Here is an 18984-nt window from a genome sequence, read left to right on the forward strand (position 1 = left end):
AGGCCACGAGCCCCGTCCGGATGGAGGCCTTTGCTCAGAGACCCTCGAAGGAGCAGCGGCAAAGCTCCGGTAGCCTCCATGGGTTGACCGGCGACCGCGGGAGCCTCTTCCTCCAAGAGGCGCCCGACGCCCTTCTACCCACCCTTGGCCCGTCTCTTTCAGGCGGCGGCAACTGCGGGGAAGGGGTCGTCCTGGGGGACGCCCGGGAGAAGCTCTTTTCCTTGCCCCCCACGGGGGCTTCTTGCCCTTCCCCGGGAATGAGAGCTCAGCGGCGCCGGGCGGGGACCAAAGACGCCGCTCGGGACTCGGTCGGAACCGTCTGGCGGGCCGATGCGATTCTGGCTCCGCGACTCCGCGGAGCTTCAGTTCACCGGCGGCCTCCAGAGCAGTGGCCTCCCGGGCGAAGGCCGACATACGCGCCCGGCGCCGGCCACGATCCAGAGCGGGTCTGAAGGCTCGGACTCAAGAGTTCCGCCGGGAGAAAAGAAGCGACGCCGGCTTGTTGAGGGTCTCCGAGGGAGCTCCGCGTGGCCAGCCGTTCCGCGGGCTCCAGCGGGAAGGAGAGCCGCCCCGGACCCCCTCGCCGCGCGCGCCCCTCGGCGGGAGACCCCGCTCGACGCCCTCTTGCCCACCTCGCCACCTTGGCTTGGCGGCGCGCCGCCCGATTGGCCGAGACGCGGCGGCTGGCAAGGCGCCGGGGCCAATCAGCGCCGCCTCGCTCCCCCCCCCCGCTTGGAGATATAAAAGAGGCGGCGCTGCGCCGGGTACGAAGCAAGAGAAGCGTCGCCGCCGCCGCGTTCGCAGCCGTGCAGCGCCGGCCGGATCCAGCCGGGCAGCCAGGTGAGCGCACGGGGCGGCCGCCGGCCCTGCTGTGGGGCGAGTTCGGGAGGGAGTTGCTTGGCTTCCCTACGCGGGGAAGGCGAATCTCTGTAGGGCCTCTGCTCCCCCCGCATATCCCAGGCGGCCTCCGGGACTCCCGTTGCCCCGGTTGCCGCCGCCGCCGCCTTCTCCTTGCGCCCGCCTGGGAGGCTGGGAGAGAAACCCCCGAACTTCGCGCTCTTATTCTCGACACCCAGGGAGCAAGCAGAGATCTAAGGCGGGTGAAACCCCCCCCCCGTATGTGTTGGTTTCCAGAGCCCCCCCCTCCTGCCCCCACTGGCCTGGTCTTTGGCGAGGGGCTCTGCGCGGTTTCCCAGCCCCCTCCAGTGCGAGGTCAGCCGCCGGAGAGCGGCCAGGTCCTTGCTAGCCCACTTCCATCCTAAGTTGTCTTATGACGCCCTCTGAGCCCCCACCCCAAGGTTTCCAGGCCTTGGGTATTTAGGAACAAGGCCTCTAAATCGGGAGGGTCGGTTGATGGATTGTGTCCAAGCCGTCCTATGATGGAGCCCGTCCTTCCCCTTCTGCCCTTCTCCTTGTGTTCCCCCCCCTCCTCTTATGCTGCCATTCTCCCGGCTTTGGTACCCCACCCCTCGTGGGGCAGTTGCAATTTCCAGCTCAAGCTGCCCAGAGGCCTCTAGCAGGAGGTTCGGGTCAGTTAACTCTCGGTTCCTTTCCTGCTTCCCTGTTTCGGGTCCCTCTGGGACTCCCCCACTTCTGCTTTTCTCCTGAGTCTTAAGTAGGCGAGCCAGGCAGCTAGTTGAGGGATCCTTCGCCCATTCCCAGACAGCCCCTCCCTACTTCATTCTTTCCCCTCTCCCCCAAAACCGCTGCTAGCTGGGAAGAGCAGGCCAGCCCATTGAGGAATTTCTCACCCCCACCCTGCTCAGACCCCCACCCCCACCCACGGAGTCTATCCCTTTGGGGTTGTTCTTCCCAGGGGCTTCCCTCTTTGTCCCCCCAGACAGCCTGGCCATCTTTTCTTCTGCTCCCTTGAATACTTTGGCACCACTAAGCCTCTCCTCCCCATTGGCTGCCTCTGTACCATTCAGATTTCCCTCCATTGTCCGGGCCCTTGCCCCCCCCTTCCTCTGGTTGAGCCACGTTACTGACCTGTCATGCTGACCTCATCCTCTTATCCCAAGGCTGATAAGTTTATCCAGCACTTTGGAGAAGTCCCAATAAAATAAATCAAGCATTTGGGCCCTTATCTTGCTGCTGCTTGATCCAATCTCTGCCAGCTGAGCTTCCCTCCTCCCAGCACCCGCCGGGCCCTTCAGGGATCCCTTTGCAGGGACCCTCTGCTGGCAGGGAGCTGTCTGGATCTCTTCCCTCATCAATGGCCTCTGAGCACAAACATTTTGGGACTCTTGGAGAAGAAATGGGAGTTAGGGAGCAGGGCAGTAGGACTCGGTGGACGCCAGGACAAATTTCCTAGCAGAGGGGGCCAAGAACGGGCCTGGCTGCTTGGGGGAGGGGGGACTCTGCTGGGAGCACTGAAGCAGAGACTGGAGGACCAGCTGCTGGGGGATTTGTAGGAGGGACTAGGTGATCTCTGAGTTCCTTTTCTGCCCTGGGGCATATATGTTTTTTTAAGCTGCGTCTTCTAGAACGTTCAGGAGGGGCGGGGGTGGGGATTGCTGGAGCTACGGGAGGAGGCAGCAGTGTCTGTCTGGAGAGGAAGGGAGCCCGCGAAGAAAAAGGGGCTCAAGAAAGCGCCTTGTGTGCCAACAGATTGGAAGACCCTCCTGGTGAAGAAGAGCCCCCCGCCGGTTGCCGCCCACCATCATGGCTCCCACTCTCGCCACGGCCCACCGGCGTCGCTGGTGGATGGCCTGCACGGCCGTTGTGGAGAACCTCTTCTTCTCCGCCGTCCTCTTGGGCTGGGGGTCCCTCCTGATCATGCTCAAGTCGGAGGGCTTCTACTCCTACCTGTGCCCCCACCCAGGTAAGAAGCACCTTGGCCCAGCCCTCCTGAGCACCGGGCCTTGGCTCCACGGGTGGTCTCTGGTCAAGCCAACCCCTCCCGGCCGGCGCAATCTGGCCTATCTGCGCCACCTCCAGCCGCTTAGTGGAGAAGGGGCTCTGAGGGGGGGCATCTCTTGCAATCCGGATGGGAGGGGTCTGCTTTTTCGGGAGGGGGGCCTGGAGCCCGTCTCTTCTTCCTGCCCGCCATGGTCTTGGCTGCTTCTAAGTGATCCCGGGTACTCGGCTTTTGGACTGGGAAGGGCCAGGACAGCCTTTGGACCCTCCCCATAAATCCTTTTCCTTCTTGGAAGTCTTGGCTATCTGTTCCAAAGATATCAGCCACACCGGGCAGAGTTGGGGAGGGGTGGGGAGGAAGCTCTTGCCTCTGTCTCCATTCCTCCTTGCCCTCCCCTCCCCGATCAGCCCTTTGGACCCGGTCAATCTTTTACAGGGTCTGAACAGGCGGAGGAGGCCTTGATAAAAAGCTGCCGTGGCAGAGATTTCATCCTAGAGGGAAGCCGATAAGATCCTGCAGAACCAGCTGATTCTCGGCTGGCAGGAGAGGGCGGCTGGGGACTTGGTCCCTGGACTGATGGGGAATGAGCGGGGTTGTGCAGCATCAGGGCTGCGGGTGGGGGAGGGAAGAAGACCCTCGGGTGAGAGCCAACGGCAGCTGCCCTCAGTACCAGCTAGGGCCGCCGTGCCCTTTCCGCAGCCATGCCTGGGTCGTTGCGTGTTCCCGTGCACCACAGTTTGACCCAGGGCGCAACCCAGGGAAACCCCACAGACGCCACGCCTCTGCTTAGCCCCCATAATCAAGGCCCCCCACGCAGCAAAGCAGAGGGCCCCCCCACTCTTTTCTCAGGCCAGGGTGAGCAAGGGAGTTTTCAGAAGGGAGCGGGGAGCTAGGCTGCTCTCCCCTGCAAGGGAAGGGGGAGGGCCTCGACTGCGGCCCCCCTTCTTCCTTTCTCCCTGCAGCAGCCCTGAGCCTCCCGTCAGAGGACTTCCTTCCATTGCTGACAAGCAAAACAGCCTCCACCCACCCACCCACCCTATCTTGTGCGGGGGGGGGGATTTAGCGAGAAGCGTCTCCTTCTCAGCTGGGGGCTCTCTGCCAGGGACCGAACTTTGGTGTGTGTGGGGGGGGGCTCTGCCTCTCCGCTACACTTTGGTGACTCTTCCTCATAGGAGGGGCGCGGTCTGTGTGTGAGAGAGAGAGAGAGAGGGGGGGGGGGGAGACCAGGGTGTGCCCGGTGGCCACCGGCTGCAGCCGGATCAGGGACTCTTGTAGCAACTTTGCTCCACTCCAACTCTGCAGCCTGTTGAGCTGGTGTTTTCCAGCTGAAGTGCTGAGTTGCCTCCCCGCATCCGCTCAGGGTTCCTGCAGCTGCCGGCTATGACGGCTGTTCCCCTTGGAGGTGGCAAGCGGCTGAAGGCCTTGGGGGTGGGGGGGGGGGACAAGCGCCGCTGTGGGCCCTGCCTGCTCCCTCCCTTTCCTTCCTGCACTGCCAAAAGTGAGTCTCGGCTGACCTGACCTGACCTTGGGGCAGCCATCTTGTAAGGGGGAGGGGAACGGCCCAAGGGGGGCCCCTTTGGGGCATGCTGGGGCTTAGCCCTCGGGGGTGCTTTACCCGTGGCTCAGGTGCCACCTCACAATGGGGGAGGGTGGTCCCTGGCGCTGAGCAACCAATGCTGGGGATGGCGGGTGGCCCCTCTTGCTTCCTCCTGGGAGGAAATGGTGGTTCTGCCTGAAGGGGAATCAGAAATGGGGCAGTGGGATTTGGCTGCCCTCCCATCGGAGAATCCAGTTGGCGAAGGGAGAATGGAAGGGGCGGGGCCTGATAGGAAGAAGCTGGAGCAGCAGGGCTGGCTGGGCTCAGGACTTGGTTTTAACCTCCTCCTCAGGTCACTCTGTGCCTGGCCCCTGCTCCGTCTCCACAAAGCAAAGCCCCTTTCTTGGCTTTTTCTGCACAGCTCAGGCCCCGGGAGCCTGCCCTTGCTGCGCCCACCCCCCACCCCACCCCCGTGTGTGAGCAGGCTGTGCTGGGCCAAAGAGCGGGCACGGCCAAGGGCCCCCTCCGTGAACCATTCCAGGCAATTCCTTGTGAATTGCTTCTGCCATTTCCACGTTGGTTCGGGTCATGCCGGCCCCCGGGGGGGGGAGCCTAGTGACTGGGGTGGGGGCGTTTCTCTCGGGGTTGCGTTGGGGAGAGAAGAAGCAGCCCTCCGTGGGCAATGGGGCTCCCCCTCCTCCCCAGCGCCTTGGAAGGAGGAAGCCAGGACCACCTGGCCCCTCCCCGGGATCTTAAGGCCAACTCTGGAGGCTGGCTGTGGTGGCTATGGGTGTGGGCCCCATGTTGGCCCGAGGCCCTCTGGGTCTCCAGCGCAGGGCACCATCTATGGCCTTCCCTCCTCCAGGGAAGGCAGCTGGCAGGCCGAAGCGCCTCAAGGGCAGCCAGAGACTCCTGTCCCTGCCAGCCCAAAGGTGTTTTCATCACAAACACAGCCTTGTTTGTGGTAAAGCCGTTGCCGGGGTTTACAACGTTGGGCAGGGAGGGGGCAACCTGGCAGGTGGTGGGAGGCCTCCCTCTTGCCAGACCCCAACACAGCTGTGCCCTCCTGCTGTCGGGGCCGCCTGCCCACCTGTCTCACGGACTCCTGGGCTCAGCGACTGCAACCGTCCCTTCGCTTGGCTTCCCTGCTGGCCTGCCCTCCCCCCAGCCCCATGGCCCCCCTGCCTGCTTTGCCCGTGCCCATGGCGGGTTAGTTAATGTTTCTCCAGAGCCACCTGTGGAAGTGGTCTCACGGGTGGGGGTGGGGGTGGCCATCCAGCATCAACCAGCCGCAGCCGGCTTCAGGCCTCCTCTGGTGGAGGGCAGGCGAGGGCTGACCATGGAAGCCACGGAGGGCTGAGCCGGCAGCCCTTCGCGCTTGGGAGGCCAGGGCTAGCCGGGGTGAGGAGCCCCAAGTGCCCCCTTCCTTGCTTTGGAGAGCAGAATCTCTGCCGGCCAGGGGCCCCCTTGGCTGCCTCCGTCACTCGGCCTGTCTGGAGCCAGCCCCCTCCGGGGAGGAAGCCAAGGAGTGACTGCCAAGGACTTGGCCTTCTGGCCTTGACTTGCCCCCTGGATGCCTCCCACTGACAGAAGATGCCCACCTGTCCCGCTCCCTCCCTCTGGCGCTTCTGAAGCCTCCAGGGCCCCCGTGAGGCGCTCAGTGGCCCTGGCAGACCAGCCTCGCCCTGCGTGGGAGCTCCCTTGGCCGGCTTTCTGCAGGTATTGGCTCCTGGTGATGGATCTCCTCGGCCCTTCGCCCCGCCTTCCCCTTCAGCTCTTGGCACAGTCAGGGGCCCCTTGTGTGCTCACAGCTCTTCTGATACCCGCAGCGGCTCTTTTCGAGGCTGGCTCTCTGGTGGCTGAATAGGCACGTGTGGAAGCTCTCTCGGCCACGGAGACGGCGTGCCCGCTTCCTCCCAAATGTCCCACAGCTTTTCCCTCTGCAGCCGGCATTCCCCACCGCTGGACTCTCCTCTCCCTTGAAAGGGAGGGGATAGGAAGGGCCATAGATTCTGTTCGTCTTTTTTATCCCTTGTCTGTACCCCCTTCCCTGACTTGGATTGTGAGCCGCCCTGAGTCCCCTTCGGGGAAAAGGGCGGCATATAAATGCAATAAATTCAATTCATAGCCAGAGGAAGCGGTTGTGCCGCCAGGTGCCCGGGAGTTCAAGCCCCTTCCCAGAAGCTGCTGAAATCTGGGCCTGATTGAGACCTCGGCTTGACCTGGCCGCCTCTTGGCAGAAAGGCAGGGCAGAATGACAGGACGTTGGCTTTGGACAGGACCCCCACATGCCAGAGCCCAGAGCCAGCACTCGCGTGGGCCTCCTTCACACAGAATGGCCGTGTTTAGAGGTTTAGAGGTTTATTGGGATTTATATGCCGCCCTTTTCCCTGAGGGGACTCAGGGCGGCTTACAACCACAGGGGAGGGGAAGTGCAAGGTCAAAACAAACAATTAGTGAACAAAAGAAAAATGATAAAACACAACTTTCATTCAGCAATCAAACACTCGGGCGGGTGATTGGAAACCTATTCCCAGGCCTGCTGGGAGAGCCAGATCTTGAGGGCTGCGCGGAAGGTCTGGATCGTGGTGAGGGTGCGGATCTCCATGGGCCGTGCCCTTCCTCCTTGGCCTTTCCTCGGAAGGAGTTGTGCCCTTCTGTCCTTGTGGTCCACTCTGGGTTGAAGACCTCCCTGCATGAAGAGGGCGAGCTCCCTGCCCCTCCCTGGCTCTCCCAGCTGGCACCTTTGGCTCTCCGAGGCTTGAAAGGCCTTCCTGGCACGGCATGCAAAGGCCGGCCTCAGAAACGGGCCCTCTTGGTCTCCCCTGGCACGGCCCTGTCCCCTGGGGCCTGACGGGATCTCTTGGGCAGGCTGCTGCCCCTCTGAGTTCGGGAGGAACCCTGGCTGTCCGCAGCTCTGCTCTTCTGCCCAAGGCCTCTTGGAGGTGCCCCCGGAAGGGAGGAGCCTTGGCTGAAATCGGGGTGGGTGGGTGCGTCTTTTTTTGGGGTGTGTGTGTGTACCAGTGCAGGGACTTTCCACTGTTTGCAAGGACAACATGTACCCGATTTTGCAGTGTTGAACTTAAAACCCATTTCTATCAATTGGCCTTCTTAATGGAGGTTTTATATTACTCACACACGATAGCTGTTCCGATAACAGGGTTTTATGGTTTTATCATTATTTATTGCCTGTTTTTACTCTCTTAAATTGATGGGTGCATTGTTCAAATTGATGTTGTAAACCAGTGTGGGTTGGTCAGCTGGGAGCTTGTGGCCACGCAGTGCATTATAATTAAAGAGCAGGAACCCTGGGAGGCCTTGCCTTCCTCCTCCATGGCACTGGGGGGGGGGGGCAGGGCTCCCCAGGCTCTTGAACCCCAAGGTTGAGAAGGGGGAACTCTCGCATGCCTAGCGGGGGGGGGGCCCTTGCACACCTACTGGCTCTAGCATCTCCCCTCACGGCTCAGCCAGGCCCTTTGCTCTGGGCATGAGCCTTGGAGGTGCAATGGGCCCCCACTCCAGGAAAGCTTCTGGGCCCACTTGGGTCCCTTTGAAATAAAGAAGCTTTGAAACCTACGGGTCTCTTGGTTAAAATTGAAACAATCTCAAAAGTTTTCAAAAAGTCTGATTGATGGGGAGGTGACTTCAGGCCAAAGAGAGGAGGCCTCCCGCGTGGGGGTGGGTGGGTGGAGGCCAAGCCTCCCGAATGGCCCTCTTGCAATGCCCTCCTTTTTCCTGCAGATAACTCCACAGGGGCGGCCTTGGTGCCCGGGAACGGGACGGCAGCCCCACAGCCGGAAGAGGCCCGCATGAACGGCTGGCTGATCTGCAAGGAGCAGGACGAGATGCTAAACCTGGCCTTCACCGTGGGCTCCTTCCTGCTGAGCGCCATCACCCTCCCCCTGGGCATCGTCATGGACAAGTATGGGCCACGCAAGCTGAGGCTGCTGGGCAGGTAGGCCAGGCGGGGATTCTCTGGGCCGAAGCACAGCCGTCCCCGGGAGAGCTTCCCTCCCCTCCCAGTCTCTGGGCAGGCCCTTCCTTACCAGGGAGGGAGAGCCACTGGATCCACATGCCAGGGAGGGAGATCTACCCGGCTTCTCTGGGGGGGTGGCTGCTCATGTATCCTGAACACAGGGCCAGAGGTCAGCATGGCTGGTGGGGGCGGACGGGGGGGAGACCTTTGCCTCCAGAGGTGGCCATCACATACTGTGACAACCGGTTCACCCAGAACTGAAAATCCATGTGTGCAGCATCAAAAAAATCTCGATTATATAGGACAGGATAGCGCCAGGCTGGGTGGGCGGGCCCAGCTGCTGCTCGGAAGTAGCCGTTCACCCGAACCGGTCCGAACCGGCAGCAGCCCCTCTCTCTTTGCCTCCCACCGGAGGTTCTTGGGCTATTCGGGCTTCCTGGGAGAAAACCCCCTTGCTTCCTGGACCCCATTCTGCACCTTGTTCGGGGGGCAGAGAATCCCCCCAAGCTCTGGGGTGGGGGTGGGGGATGCTGGGGGTCCTGGAGAGGGAAAGGGAGCCTGGAGAGATGGCTCTGGTCCTTGGCTGGTGGCTTCCTGCGTCATCTGGGTAGGGAAGGGTCTGTCTTGGGTCCCCGCTCAGAGCCTCAGTTCAGAGGAGCCTTCCAAAGGCAGAGCGCGGTGGGCGGGCGGGCGGGCGAGAGGAGGCCTGTCGTGGGTTCGAGGGGCCTGGGGATTCGATCCAGGGGACTGAGGGGCCTCCCGTGTGCCTCTGCAGTGCCTGCTTTGCCGTCTCCTGTGTGATGATCGCCTATGGGGCCAGCAACCCGGACTGTGAGTGTCACCGAGGGCGCTCTGGGGAAGAGGTTGGGGCAGGGGGGGCCTGGCTTCTCTGAGGGGGGGGGAGCCAGGGAGCCTTGCTCAGTGGGGGGCTGGGGAACGGGCAGGGCACCATGCCAGCCGTCCCTCCTGCGCGCCCACCCTGGGCTCCTGGACTGGCAGGGCGGCCTTTGAGCGCTTTCTGCCTCTGCCCCAGCCCTGTCGGTGCTGATCTTCATCTCGCTGTCGCTGAACGGCTTTGGAGGGATGTGCATGACCTTCACCTCTCTCACAGTAAGTGCCAACTTCCCTGGTGGGCAGGGAGAGCCCTTGCACCACCTTTCATGGGCACCGGACTTGCCCCAGATTGGCTTTGTGTCTGCCCCCCCAGCACCCATCCTGGAGGGGATTTGGGGGGAGGCTCCTTTGCCAGATGGGAACCTTTCCTGAATGTGTACAGGGGGGGGGGGAGTGCCTGCTGTGATGGACGCAGCCTTGACCGGGCTCTTGGCATCCCTGCGCACGTCTGCCTGAGCTGAGTGAGGGCCAGGAGGGTCCCCTTGCCTGGCATTGGGGAGAACTCCCCCCTCACTCTTCCCTTAGTTGCGCCTCAGCTCATTGTGTGGGGCCGTTTCCCAGGCCTCCTAGGTCAGATCCAAAAGCTGCCCCCTCCCCTCCGCACGCCCTCCGGTCCAGCCTTGCCAAAGGTGTGTCCCCTCCCCTGCCCCCTTTTCTTCCCAAATTGTGGCTCTAGAGTCTTCCCCTCCCCGCCCCCCTACAGCTTCCCCTGCCCTTGCTGGTGAACCAGCAGGCAACTGTGGGGGGGCTCCCTCCAGGCCGGTTCTTTTGCCCTCACGCCTCCCCTCCTCCCTCCCTCCCTCCCTTCCCAGCTGCCCAACATGTTCGGGGATCTGCGCTCCACCTTCATTGCCCTCATGATCGGCTCCTACGCTTCCTCGGCAGTGACGTTTCCTGGGATCAAGGTAAGTGGCGGGGAGGGGGGCAGTGCAGGCTGGGAATGGGGACCCAGTTCCCCCCCCAATCTAGGAACAGGTGCAACTATGCAAAGCACGGTTGGCCACAGGAGCCCCGATGTGCAATGGATGCCCCATCTGAGGCCAGAAGCGGCAAAGGCCCAGAGCTGGCCTCCCCCCCCCCCCCCCGAGATCTGCACCCTCTCTGGAGACAGGCTCCCCGTCAAGCGGCAGGAAGGAGCACCTGGCCAAGAGAAAGCCAAATGCCTGGTGGAATTTAACGCACACCTGGCCTCATGCACGGACACACACACACACACTCCTCCTCTGGGACGTTCACTGAAAGTTGTGTAGCGAATGGCAACCCATTTCTGCCCCGTTTTGTGGAAGCCACGTGGGATGTCCAGGAAAGGAAAGCTGTGTGGAAAAGTGGGCCCTGGGCACAGGCCCTCCCCCCTTGTGATGGGGGAAGGAGGGGGGAGAAGGCCCCGTGGGAGGGTTTGGGGGAGTGGCCAGGCTGGGAAGGGCAGTGGGGGGTGCAGGGCTGCTTTGGGCCCACGGCTGGCTCTGAGCTGAGGTCCTCAGCCTGCCCTACGGGCTGGGCAGATCTCCCCTGGCACAGGCAAGGCAGCTCAGTGGATGGGTTTCAGTGGGCAGCTGGTCTGCAGGGCCGCCCCCTTGTTTTCACGGGGGTCATGTTGCAGTGCTCGGGCTGGCAGTTGGAGCCCATCCGAGGAGGGGGATGGAGGCACGTCGCCACGTTCTCCTCCCACCTCCAGAGCTTCAGGGGGAGCTTCAGAAGCCCTCCGGGGGCTCCCCAGAGAGGCCTTTGGGTGCCAGAGGAATTGGGCACCCCAAAATGACCCCCTGGCCCTCACGTGCACGCCTGTCCTTGACTCAAAGGCCGTGGCCGTCTCAATGGGAGGGCCCAGCTCAGGCTTCCCCTGGAGAAGCGGCCCCTGGGGCTGAAGGGCTGGGCCAGGCGATTCTTCCCACGCGCTTCCCCTGCTCCCCAGGTGATCTACGACCTGGGCGTCTCCTTCATCCTCATCCTGCTGGTTTGGGCCGGCTGTGCGGGCCTCGTCTTCTTCAACTGCTTCTTCAACTGGCCCCTGGAGCCCTTCCCAGGCCCCGAAGACATGGACTACACGTGAGTGAAAAGGGCCCTGCAGCCACTCAAGGGGGGAACGTGGGCGGGGCTGTGCCAGGCGGCCCCCCTTTTGCCCCACTGCCCAGCACACTGGTGGTTCGGCCGGGCCCTCCTGGTTTCCCGGCCAGCTGGCTCCTCCTCTTTGTAGCCGTTGACTCCCCCCTCCCTCGCGTCTTACAGCTGGGGACGCCCCTTAAGAGGGAGGTTCCTTGGCAAGGCCAGATGTGCCCACCTGAGAGCGAGCAGGATGTGCTCCTCTCTCTGCTCCCCAGGGTGAAGATCAAGTTCAGCTGGCTGGGCTTTGACCACAAGATCACCGGGAAGCAGTTCTACAAGCAGGTGACCACGGTCGGCCGGCGCCTGAGTGTGGGCAGCTCCATGAAGGGCAACAAGGAGAACACAGCCCTGCAGAACGGCAACAAGCTCTGCTTCTCCACAGTGGACCTGGAGGTGAAGTGTGAGCCGGACAGTGCAGGTGAGGAGCACGAGGAGGGGGCATGGCAGGTTGGCAGAGGGGTAGACGGTCATCTTGGAAGGGGCAAGCGGTCCTTTCCTCTGCGGGAGCCTTTCCCTGCCCTCGGTGAGCCTAGGAGGGAGGGAGGGGCTGCAAGGAGACCTTTCCCTTCTGGTTTTATACAGGAACAGGTTGAAAACGCTGCACCTGGGGGGGGGGGAACCTTCCCGAAGGGCCCCTGAAAGGACCAGAGCTTGGCTGAAGTGGGTGGAGGTGCCCGCTTGGGCAAGCGTCCCCATCCCCTCGGCCCATGCTGAGGCCCTGGACCAGGCAGCCATCTTGCAGGGTGGCCCTGGGGCCCGGCCAAAGCGAGGCCCAAGAGAAATGGCCAGCCGGCCAATGGGGGTTGGGATTCTGGATTGTGCAGGCCTGCCAGCCCCGTTAGTGGTGCCTCCTGGGGAAAGCCTGACGGATCTTCCCTTTCTTCTCCCCCCCCCCCCCCCCCCGCAGCTTCCCCCTCCTTCATGAACAGCGTCTTCAGCCCCATCCTCCTGCTCAGCCTGGTCACCATGTGCGTCACGCAGCTCCGGCTCATCTTCTACATGGGGGCCATGAACAACATCTTGGAGTTCCTGGTGGAGGGCAAGATGGAGACAGGTGGGGGCCCTCTCGTGCCCACAGGAGACCCGTGTCAGGGCCTGGGAGAGCCCGGCTCCCATCCGGCTGACCCTCCCCGGCACTCGGAGGCCTCCTCAGGGACCCCAGGGATCTCTGGGGCTGGCTGCGGGAGAGCTCCCCTGGCAACGTCTGACCAGAGGCAGCTCATTCTGCGAGGGGGGGGGAGCGTGTCAGAAGGGGGCCCTCCCTAGTTTTCTGGAGGACAAACAGGAGGGGAGCAATGTCCTCGTTCGCCTGGGTCTGCTTCCCACTTGGACTACCTCGCAAGGCCTGCGGCTGCTTTCCGGCTGCTGGTCCTTCGTGCACCCACCACAGGCGCTAAGAGCTCCAGCAAGACGCTTCTCCCAACCAGCCAGGCTGGGCCTGAATCAGCTGACGGCCCAAATCCTGAGCGCAGCCCTTCCTGGGCTTCACTCCTCGGACATCCCGGTGGCCACCCTGGCGGGGGATGCAGAAGCCTGGCTGCCTGGCGGGCCCCAGTTAGAGAAGGCGGGGGACGCGGAACAGAAGGGCCCGGAAGGCCTCCAGGCAGCCACAGCACATCGGTGCCCCCTTCCCGCCTGAAAGGCGGCCAGGTGGGCAGGGAATTCCCTGAGAGTCCCTCTCTCTCTCGCTCAGATGGCCCTGCGCTGCCTGCTGGGAACCAGATGCCCCCCCCCCGTCCCTCCATGGCAGCGGCTGCTTGGCCAGGCAGGGAGGCAGGCAGGCGCTGTGGCTCTTGTGGTGCTCCTTCCAGCCGTGTTGCCATGAGAGGCGGGGGGGCGCTGGGAGCCTGGGCTACGCTCGGCTGCTCCCTGGGGAATCCGGCTGCTGCCGACGGGGGTGTGTGGCTCAGCCAGGGTCAGAGGAGCCTGTTTGCCCCCTGAAGAGCAGAAGAGCAACAACAGGGAGAAGGGGAAGGCCGCAGACTCAGCGTCAGGCCCCTATTTATAGCTGCTGGCAGGAAGCCAGGAGGAAGGGAGGGGTTTGCACTAGGAGGAGCAGCTCCACCACCACCACCACCGTGTCTTTTGCACAACAGACTGAAACCACGCGCAACAGCCAGTTTGGGCCTGTTCAGTCTGGAATCCCTTGAGGCAGAAGAATCGGCCCCGGAGCTTTCCCGGAGGGGGGGAGGGAGGAGAGAGCGGTGGTATTGGGCCAGGCAGGGCCTGCTCCGGTGCCTGGCGCCCCCAGGGCCTCATGGGGCGGAGCCTTCGGAGGCCTCTGGGGTGCCAGGCCGTGGGCTCAGGGCCTAGTGTGATCTGGGGGGCGGCGGCCCCAGCCCCTCCTCAGCCCCAGTCCTCCCTGCTTCCTGGCTCTGCTTCTCCAGAGATCTGGCTTGGGTCACCCACAGCCAGGTAGGGGGCAATGCCCTCTCTTGCCGCATCCGCTGGGCTGCGCAGCTCTGCCCTGGGCAAAGACCAGGGGCACCTAGCAGAGGCCGGACAGGTTGGGTTTGCGGCAGAGTCCGTTGCGCCGTGCTCGGCCCCCTGCAAGGGGGGCGCCGGTGGGGGTGTTTCTCGTCCCCGACGGGGCCTGCTCTCTTGTCTTCCAGTGGAGCTTTACGGCTCCATCTTCGGAGTCCTGCAGCTGCTCTGCCTCATGACGGCACCGGTGATCGGCTACATCATGGACTGGAAGCTGAAGGAGTGCGACGACGGCGGCCCCGAGGAGGCCGACAAGGGAGATGACAGCCCCCCGTACGTGGCCCAGTGGGCGGGGGCAGCTGCGGCGTCCTTCCCTGCCAGCTGCGTGCCCAACCCACATTCCTTCCCCCTCTGAAGCTTAGGAAAGGGGTGCCGCTTCCCACACGCCCTTGGCAGCTCATGCCGTGGGGAGCAGGAGTGCCGCCTGCCGCAGGGAAGGGCCCTGCCCGGGCGGGGAGGCCATGAGGCAACTGGGTCACTGGGCCAGGAACCGCAGTGTCGTCACGGGGAGGCCTTGTTTGTCACGGACAGGCAGCCTCCGGCCCTTGAAAGGAAGGAAAGGGTCAGCAGGCACCGGAGTGAAGGGCAGGGAAGGAGCCCTCCTGGGCCCTGGGTGGGTGGGGGCTCGAAGGGAGGCAGCCTGTGAGACCCTTCCTCCCGCCTGCAGGGGTGAGAAGAAGAAGGAGAAGAGACCTCGGGACCGCCAGATCCAGAAGGTCTGCAACGCGACCCGGGCTTTCGCGTTCACCAACCTGCTGCTGGTGGGCTTTGGGGTCACCTGCCTGATCCCCAACTTGCCTCTGCAGGTGAAGGAGGGGCACGTGGGCAAAGGGGCAGCTGGCGGGGGAAGAGGCTGGCTGGGGCCTGTGCTGGGGGACCCCCCTCCGCCTCCATGGGGGGATGTATCCCAGCTCCACTCGGGGCCTTGGGGGGCGGGGGTCCTGCGGGGGCTCTGAAGGCAGCCTCCCCGCTCTCCCTTGCAGATCCTTTCCTTCATCCTGCACACCATCGTCAGAGGCTTCATCCACTCGGCCGTCGGGGGCCTCTATGCTGCCGTGTAAGTCCAGCACCCACTCCTTGGCTGCCCATCGCAAAGTGGGTCACCCCCGTTTCTGGGTCATGTTTTCCTCCTTCCTGGGTTCCCTGCTGCGTGGTTTTGCCTCTGGATATTGGCCGGCACCTCTGGGTGTTGCTCCAGAGTGGGTGTTGCCCGCCCCCACCTGCCTCCCGAGTATCTGATGGAGGCCGAGGTCAGCTGGGGCCAAGCGACGTTCCTTGGGGAGCAAAACAACTTCCTCATTCTGGCTGGTCCTCTGCCCCAAACTGCCCCAAGGAAGGCAGCTGAAAGACGCTGAGGGGGGCCCTCTGCTCCTCCCCCCCCCAGGGGCCATCTGCACCCTGCCCTGGAGAGTTCTCCCTAGGCAGCTTTCTTCCTTCCCTTCCTTCCTTCACCCCCCTCCTCTCTCTCTCACACACACACACACGAGCCCTTTGCCAGGGCTGACTCACATGTTTTTGCCCTGCTCAGACGCTTGTTGTTTTGGACGGGACGTTTCGGGCCATGGGTCACAGAGGGCGTCGGGTGCAACTCCAAGGGTTGCTCAACCGGGAGAGGCCGAGACGGGCTTATCTGCCTCCCAGGTTCCTGCTCTACGTCAGCCTTCAGCCCTCCAGCCCTCGGGAGGAGGGGGTGTTGTTCCTCCAGGAAGGGCCGGAGCCGTCCCTTGGCCCAGCCGCTTCCTTGTTTACAGAGAGAGCCCCGATCCTCCACTGTCACTCAACCCGGCCTCCCACCCGCAAGACATGTGGGTCACTTGCCCCTTCCCTCCCCAGGTATCCTTCCACCCAGTTTGGCAGCTTGACTGGGCTGCAATCTCTCGTCAGCGCCCTCTTTGCCCTCCTGCAGCAGCCCCTTTTCCTGGCCATGATGGGCCCCCTGAAAGGAGACCCCCTCTGGGTAAGTGGTGCCGCTTTGGCTGGGGGTTCTGGCCGTTCAAGGATGTCCTGGACCGGCAGCCTTGGTGCTCGCGAGAAGGGAGAACAAGTCGTGCCTGGCAGGGTCTCCCTCCACAGCCAGTTCACCTCCTGGGGCTCAGGTGGGGCTGCACCCCAAAAGAACTGGGCATCCCTGTGGCAGAGCTTCCGACTGCCCGGGGGGGGGGGGCTGGTCCGTCAGCCAAGGAGCCCCAGGAGGTGAACGGGGGCACTGGGCGGAGGAGGCCCAGTCTGGGGCCTTGGACCTTCCCTGGAGGGAGGGGGGGGGGCGGAAGGTACGTGCCAGCTCAACAAAGCCCACATCCCCAAGGGAGACACTTTCGGTGTTTGGGCTCCCCAAAAAGGAGCCCCCCTTGAGGGTCTTGCCTGTTGCCTGGCAGTGCCCGGGAGGAAGCCCACCAGTAGCACCCTTTGCCCCACACCTGGAGCCTCTTGGCCTTGCAGTGGGAGCCAGCCCCCCCCCCATCCCCATCTGCCTGGTCATGGTCTGGGTGTCTCCTGGACCGGCTCCCAGGGACCACGTGGGCCTTGTCGTGCAGGGAGGACGGCTGGAATGGAGCTGCACAGCCGCTGCCTGTCCTGGGCACGGGAGGGAGGGAGGGAAGGGCAGCTCCAGGCTCGCTTGGCAGCCGCCTCCGTCTTTCTTTGGCAAAACATCTCAGGGCCCTTTGGTGCAGATCTGCCCTGGCAGCCACTATCGCCCGCTCGCTTTCTTGCCCATTGAGGGTGGGGGCAGTAGGCAGATCAGGGGGGGGGGCAACACAAATGTGCCCCTCTCCCCTTCGGACAGGGGTGCAGGAAAGGAGGGTGTCCTGGTGGGGGCGCTCCAAAGCATTCCCAGGCTCTGCCTAGTCAGCCAGCTGGGCCCTCTCGTAGCGAAGAGCTGTTGAAACTGAGCTTGGCCAAGGCCCCGGCCGCTCGTCCTGGGCGGCTGCCCCCTCTGGAGAGAGTTGTGCCTGCCCTGGGCACCACAGGTGGCATGCTTGGCACTCTGGGTCAACAGGAGTCAGGGCTCCAGGGCTGCTTGGTACCCGAGGGACTCGGTGCCAGGAGGGGGGGAGGGAAGGTCGGGGGCCGCTTCAAGCGGAGGAGGCAGCTGCGGACTGAGCCGTCCCTCCAGGCCACCCTGTGGAGAGCCATCCCTCGCCAACGGCCCTCACCACCTTCGCCGTCTCTCCTGCCAGGTCAACGTGGGGCTGCTGGGGGTGAGCATGCTCGGCTTCTGCCTGCCGGTCTACCTCATCTGCTACAGGCGGCGCCTGGAACGGGCGAAGCAGCAGAAGGACGACGATGCCCAGCTCTTCCTCAAGATCAACGGCACGCCCAGCGAGGAGGCCTTTGTCTAGGGACACATTTGGACCGGCTGGGGGAGGGCTCCCCCCGCCCTGGGGCCCCAGAGAAGCCCCCAGCACAGCTCCCATCTCACGGGTCTTGCTTTGGATTCAAAAGCCACGCCACTATGCCTCTGCCGTGGCACCACCCTGCTGTGGCCTCCCCTGCCCACGGTCTCTGGTGCTGGCCTCGGAGACGCCTGACTTCGTACGGGTCTTGGTTGCTTTGCAAAGGGAATGCTCCCCTACCCCCCACCCCCTCCCCGTTCTGGTGACCTGGCCCTTCCTGGCACACACCTGCACGACGCACAAACACCCAGACAAACCCAGCTTGGTTTCTGTCTGTGCAGGACACGGACTCCAGCCTCCCTCCCCATCTGCCTGCTCTGCCATGGCGGGGGACAGCCGAGGAAGAAGAGGAGGAGGGCATCCGGTTTGCCTGCATTTTGCACCTGTTCTGGGAGGGGGGGATGTGGCCCCCACCTTCTCTGCAGATTGAGGACCAGCTTGACAAAAGCTGGGGGTTGCACAGTGTCGTGTTTCCCCCCCCTCCCTTTGGACTTTTTGGGGCATGACCGAAGAGGGGCGGCTTTGCACAGGGTCGCACCGACATCTGCAGCGGGAATTAAGCCCCACGTCTCAAATATTAGGGGGCCTGGCAGAGCTGGGCAAGGAGACACCCGGAATCATGAGCTGGGCTGAGGTGCGCTGGCTCCTGCCCTGTGGTCCCCTTCAGCCTCCTGGTGCCTGGCGCAGCAACTGCCGCCCTCTGGTGGCAGGAATCCCCGCAGGAGGCAGGGCACTGGTTCTCATGCAGCAGCCATTGGAGCAGGGGGGGGGCAAGATGCCACGGGCGCATTGCACTGTCTTTTCTCTCGGGCGGATTGCACTGTCTTGTCTCTCGACATAAAACAAAAAAAAACCCCACTGCTTTGCTTGGCCTTCGTATTTTGTCCTCTGAGCAGTCAGGAGGCTGTCCTGGTGGAGAGGTTGGTCAAGGTGTTCCCCTCGGAGGCCAGTGGGCTGCCCTTGGCCGGAGTGGCTCTGGGGCTGGCCATGGAGCTAGGACTGGTGGCCCACATCTTCCGCGGGCCCTTCCCAGGGCTGCCCTCTGCGTGCCAGCTGTGGCCTGGGGCTTGTCTGCCCCACTTCCCTCCCAAAGGAAGAAACGGCCCGCTCCCAAAAGGGGGCTTCTTCCCTCTTGGCTCAACTGCAGCCTTCTGCGTGCAGAGGGAAAGGACTGGCCCAACACGGTGCTGGGGTTGGCAGCTTCCAGATCAGCTGCCAGGTCAAGCCGTGGCACAGCTAGTTCTTCACCGAGGGCATGTGGAGGAAAGCAATGATCCACATCTCTGTTCTCGCGTCTCCCACAAAGGCCGGGCCAAGGACAAGCGAGTGCCCTTGAAGCCTGTGCCAAGTGCCAGTGAGGCAGCAAACCCTGGTTGGGCCAGGAGGGAGGCTGAAGGTGTGGAATCCGTAGCCAGGCAGAGGAAAAGGAGGCCACGGGGAAGCGAACAGCCACCCTCATCGGCATTTCGCTCTAATAGGGGCACGCTGGGGGGCTGACAAAGCCAGACGGTGCGGCATTTAATCTGGCACTGCCACCAAATTTGGCTGATGCTCCCGTGCCCTCAGCCAAGAGCGTCAGGAGGCTGGGCGGCATGGCTACGGAGGGCTCTGGCTGACCCATTGCTGCAGCTGTCACATGAGTGCCTGGTGCTGATGGCTGGAAGGAGCGATGGGGACGCAGCAGCCCCCTGGGATCCCTGATCTTGCCAGACCCAAAGGGGCTGCTGGCCAACCG

At 63.3% G+C, this 18984-nt stretch overlaps 1 protein-coding gene across 2 annotated transcripts; it reads left to right on the top strand.

The window, feature by feature from the left end:
- Positions 1 to 775: 775 nt before the first annotated feature.
- On the top strand, positions 776 to 18107 carry SLC43A2 (solute carrier family 43 member 2). Of its 2 annotated transcripts, none has more exons than XM_032215750.1 (14): positions 776 to 840; positions 2611 to 2824; positions 8139 to 8352; positions 9149 to 9204; positions 9407 to 9483; positions 10080 to 10172; positions 11180 to 11313; positions 11586 to 11788; positions 12275 to 12424; positions 13983 to 14127; positions 14522 to 14660; positions 14838 to 14911; positions 15688 to 15811; positions 17034 to 18107. In XM_032215750.1, exons 2-14 carry the CDS (start codon positions 2665 to 2667, stop codon positions 17193 to 17195), a joined length of 1731 nt encoding a protein of 576 aa, XP_032071641.1. In that variant the 5' UTR covers positions 776 to 840; positions 2611 to 2664; the 3' UTR covers positions 17196 to 18107. The 2 variants fall into 2 exon arrangements, with proteins under 2 accessions (XP_032071641.1, XP_032071642.1); XM_032215751.1 differs by having other exon boundaries at positions 12278 to 12424.
- The last annotated feature ends 877 nt before the right edge of the window (positions 18108 to 18984 follow it).

This window comes from Thamnophis elegans, chromosome 4, assembly GCF_009769535.1.
Source record: "Thamnophis elegans isolate rThaEle1 chromosome 4, rThaEle1.pri, whole genome shotgun sequence".
Taxonomy (NCBI): domain Eukaryota; kingdom Metazoa; phylum Chordata; class Lepidosauria; order Squamata; family Colubridae; genus Thamnophis; species Thamnophis elegans.

Coding starts and splice junctions, on each gene's coding strand:
- SLC43A2 (XM_032215750.1), top strand. CDS start 2,665: ATGGCTCCCACTCTCGCCACGGCCCACCGGCGTCGCTGGTGGATGGCC. Junction 14,128..14,521: donor AAGGGAGATGACAGCCCCCC/GTACGTGGCCCA, acceptor TCCCGCCTGCAG/GGGTGAGAAGAAGAAGGAGA. Junction 14,912..15,687: donor GGGGGCCTCTATGCTGCCGT/GTAAGTCCAGCA, acceptor TTCCCTCCCCAG/GTATCCTTCCACCCAGTTTG.